Raw genomic sequence first — 4,880 nt, forward strand, 5'->3', positions numbered from 1 at the left:
CCAAATCATCACTTGGAGCTTTTCTATGAGATCTGTAGCACTATGAAAGTGAATGGGATCCCGCCAGAGACAGTAAGGTTACTTCTTTTTGGATTTTCCCTGAAGGACAAAGCCAAGCAGTGACTTAATTATTTACCAGCAAACAACATTACATCTTGGGAGCAATATGAGTAGAAATTTCTTGACAAATTTTACCCACCGAGTAAAACTGCACACATGAGGAATTTAATTGCAAGCTTCAAACAGATAGACTCAGAATTGTTATTCGAAGCATGGCACAGATTCAAGAGTATGCCGAGACAATACCCCCATCATGGCCTCGAGAAGTGATTGGTGCTACACACATTCTACAATGGAATCAACTATCACACAAAGGTGTCCCTCGATTCTGCAGCAGGAGGAGTGTTGATGAACAAGAGCCTTGATGAAGCCGAAGAGGTAATAGAGAATGTGGCCCAGAACCTTTATCAGTGGGCAACTGAGAGATCTGGAGGTTCCTTCCCTGAGTATCCAGTCAAGGCATCAGGAAAATTTGACGTAGATGCAGTCACGCTCATGTCTGCAAAGTTGAATGCTCTGACTAAGAAGTTTGAGACCATGGGGAACAACACAGCCAATGCAATAGTGTGTGTATGTGAAACTTGTGGAAGTTTGGATCATACTCAAGATACTTGCCCCCAAGGGCCAATACAAGCACAAATAAACCAACTTGAGTAATGCGATGTGATAGTCAGATATAACCAAAGGAAAAACAATCCTTACTCCAACATATACAACCTTGGGTGGAGGAACCATCCAAATTTTTCTTACCGAGGCGATCAAGATCAAGGACCAGCAAAACAAAGCTACCAACCTGGGCAACAAAGCTACCAATCTAGACAACAGACTCATCAACAACAACAATCCTCTCAACTATCCAGAATTGAAAAGATGCTTGAAGAAACTCTCTTGGAGCAAAAAGAAATGAAGAACGAAATTAAGCAATTGAATCAAAGAATGGAGAATTCTGAAAAGCATCAAAAGATGCAAGATAGCCAGATCGCCCAGATAGGCCAGTCCTTTTCAAGAACGCCAGGAGCATTTTCGGGAAAGTCTGACATAAACCTAATGGAATATTGCAACTGCATTGAGCTAAGGAGTGGACGGACTTTGGGAGATATCCAGATGTCTGCCCAGAAAGGAATTGAATTAGAAGAAGAGCCCTCTCCTCTCATCCCTAATTTGGTCCAGAACAAGGATATGGGGGATATTACCGAGAAAGTTGAAGGGACTCTTCCACTTCCCCCACAGAACCAGACAATTCCTTTCCCCCAAAAGCTAATAACATCCCAAAAAGATGAAGATTTCCACCAATTCCTTAAGAAGATTAAAGAAATTTACATTGAAGTACCTCTGATAGACGCACTGCACAAAATGTCGAAGATCGTCAAATTTTTAAAAGGTATTCTATCTAACAGAAGACAGAAGGGTGATTTTGAGACTGTAACATTGACGGAGAAGTGCAATGCTCTGCTCACGGCAGACATTACCCCGAAGCTCCAGGACCCAGGAGGTTTTTCGATACCATGTAAGAAACTAGGGATCGAGCTCATACACAGGGCTTTCTACGACTTGGGTGCAAGTGTCAGTCTACTTCCATACTCATTATGCAAGAAACTAGGACTCTAGAACATCAGACTTACTACTATGGCACTACAATTAACTGACTATTCATGTAGATACCCAATGGGTATAGTGGAAGATGTGCAAGTAGAGATAGGCGGATGCATCATTCCTGTAGATTTCGTTGTCCTGGATATGGAGGAGAATCCGAAGATCCCAATCATCCTTGGAAGGCCATTCCTTGCCACCGATGGAGCCCTTATCGATGTGAAAAGTCACAAATTATCCCTATTGATCGGTAAAGAAAGGTTAGAATTTGATTTATCTGATTTTCCTGACTGCATCTCTTCTTCTCAGGGGAATTCCAACAAATCAAATATACACAAAGCTGAGGAATGCAATTTCCATGGGAGGCTGCCGGACATGATGCATGATTTAGCAAAGTTTGAGAGGTTGCCTCCAATAACAATGAGATACTTGTCCTGCACGAGCGAAACTGAAGGAGCAAACTGGAGCATAACCCTTGGAGGAGAGTCGTGCCTCCATGGGTATAACTAATACAGGGTTGAGCTAAATACCTAGGACAAGCGATTCTTGGGAGGCAAACCAAGGGTTTCGTTTTAATTCGTTATCCAATTAATCTTCTATATTTTTTTTAGTTAGTTCAATCGAGTATTTTTTTTTATTGTTGGGTCTTTGTTTTCAAGGTGTGCATTAGCCTCCATGAGCTAGTGTGATCATTTCATGGGCGTGGGGGTTTCGGAGGGGGTTAAAAAGGAGAAAGGCGAGACACTACACGCGTAAGGGAATCGCCCGTGTGATTCCACATGGCTGTGTGAAGCTAGTAGAGGAGGAAATACCACGGGCCATCACGGCCGTGTGACCTATGTAGAGAAGGAACAACACACGGCCGTGCGAAGCCACCCGAGGAGAAGAATGCACAGGCCGTGTCGATTAACGCGGCCGTGCGATCTTAACCGAGAGGAAGAAAGGAGGGGCCGTGCCAACATGCACGGCCGTGCAAATCCAAGAAGGAGAGGTTTTGTAGAGTCATACACGGCCCGACCCAACCCCACTTCTATTAGGGCACGGGTGTGAGGAGACCTACACGGATGTGCTGCCAACTTCATCCCCTTCCTCGTATCCTCTTTCTCTTTCCTTCCTCCCACAAATTCCCAAAGCGCTACCACCCATCACCCCCATTCATTTCATTCAAATCTACCTCTCCCATCATCCGTGATGTCGAATATCATCGAAGGAAGATCTCATCAAAGGAACGGAAAGGAGTTGTTGGTTGTCTCAAACGAGGGAAATGCACGCATCAAAGGTATATCTAACAACTTCGGCATTACTTTCTCTAGTGATGAACAATTGCATCGTTATTATTCTTTGTCTAAACATTCTATTTTGGGAACTTGGTTAATGGACCAAGAAACCTTGAAAGTGTTAGGATTTATGAATGATATTGATAGGTTGGACTAACTTAATGACTATGAAATACTCAACTTACCCTCGTATCGTTTTAGAAATTTTAAGCTCCATCACTGTTGATAATGTTTGAGGAGGGAAACTAAAATTCTGTTTGTTTGATGGTGACTATGAATGGAGTCTTGAGGATTTTAATGCATGCTATGATTTGCCTAGGGATGGAAATTATACAATTCTACGTGCTTTTAAAAATTCAAATTTGGCAACAAATTGGTGGGTTGTCTCACTTTAATCCACATGTTTCTAATGATACTAGTATCATTAACCCAATTTTTCGATATGTCCATATGATGATGAGGAACACGATATTTGGAAAGGGTGGTAAAGAAGGAATTGTAAGACTTTCAGACTTGTATTTGTTTATGGGCAATGATAGAAAATGTGTCTATTAATTCTGGATATTTCTTTTTAAGGCACTTGGTAACCTTAGGAGAGGCTTCTTCCTCTACCCCCATTGTTTTAGGAGAATTACTTACTCATATTGCGGTAGTACTAGGTTATGATCTGAGTGGTCTTGAAATGATTGAAGACGTTTATCGAATGGATCTAAATTTTTGTTTAACCACTCATTTGATTCACCATGAGGAATATGGGTATAGTCTTGTAGTTATGGATAGTTTTCCCCTTAGATTGCCCAACCCGGCTTTGACCACTATCCATGTTAAGGAGAATTGGCGTTTGACTTTAGTAAAGCAACAATTTAACCCACCTCCACCCTCCATTCCTAGAAATATGCCTTTGGTTAGTCGAGATATTTTGCGATTCAATTTCCAAGAATTTTGTCCTACTATTAACTCTCTTCGTCATGACTTGGAACAGACTAATAGATTGTTTACTAGAAATATTTGCATGAAGGACAAGCAATTTAAGCACTTGCAGGACTGTTTTAAGAGTGAGAGATATTTATGCACACGAATGCTTGAATTCATGGATGCTCATAGGAAGAGAATGGCTTGGAACGAGAATTTTAGGTGGTATATGAGGAATTTTCAGAATGATATTGATGAGTTGTTCTCGTATCATAAATAGGTAAGAAACTTGAGATGGGTAGTTAAGACTTATCCTGAGTGTCCCGATTTCCTCGACCTTAAGCCTCATCGGCCATTTTGATTTTCATCAGGACGATGAAAAGTCTAAGTCTGGGGGTGTTGTGTTTGCACAACCTGAGTTGAGTTGAGTCCTTTTTCTTTTTCTTTCTGCATATTTATCTAGTTTGCTTTATTTACTTGCATTTCATTTTATCTTTTAGTCTCATATTGCACTTTCTTTTCCTACATGTAGTTTTTCATCGTGTTTATTTTGAAAAAAAAAAATGAAAAAATAGCTTTGAGGCATATTTGAGAGAATCAAACCTTCTACTTCTTCTGTTGAATTGTCCGATAGCAAAATGACTAGCACATGTATTTTCTTAGTTCATGTGATGTAGAGATAGTGTTAGTATGTTTGGTGTATCTCCTTCCTCTATCTTTAGTAGCATGAAATAAGCTAAGTATTGTACGGAGTTTATTATAAGTCTTGGCCTAACCTTAAGGATCTTACTTTCACTTTACTTAATCTTGAATAATGGAAATATTTTAAAATAGTTATGATTCATTCAATTTGTTTAGTACTTGTGTTCCCATGGAGATTCCTTAGTTATATTTTGGTTACCGGATGACCTTGGATCATGGAAGCTCATTCGGAAAAATCTAAAACCCAACATTTGCATCGTGCATTTGTGATTAGTGCTACACTTCTATGGCGCTTAAAAAAAGTTGAATAAGGGATAAAAAATAGTTGTCGTGAGTGGA

General features: G+C 40.3%; 1 protein-coding gene and 1 pseudogene across 1 annotated transcript; one reads left to right on the forward strand and one right to left on the reverse strand.

The window, feature by feature from the left end:
- Positions 1-248: 248 nt before the first annotated feature.
- On the reverse strand, positions 249-320 carry LOC121978907 (annotated as a pseudogene).
- Positions 321-408: 88 nt separating this feature from the next.
- On the forward strand, positions 409-1,668 carry LOC121978277. Its single transcript, XM_042530643.1, has 2 exons — positions 409-626; positions 735-1,668. The coding sequence occupies exons 1-2, from the start codon at positions 409-411 to the stop codon at positions 1,666-1,668; spliced, it is 1,152 nt and encodes a 383-aa protein (XP_042386577.1).
- The last annotated feature ends 3,212 nt before the right edge of the window (positions 1,669-4,880 follow it).

Source organism: Zingiber officinale, chromosome 4B (assembly GCF_018446385.1).
Source record: "Zingiber officinale cultivar Zhangliang chromosome 4B, Zo_v1.1, whole genome shotgun sequence".
NCBI lineage: Eukaryota > Viridiplantae > Streptophyta > Magnoliopsida > Zingiberales > Zingiberaceae > Zingiber > Zingiber officinale.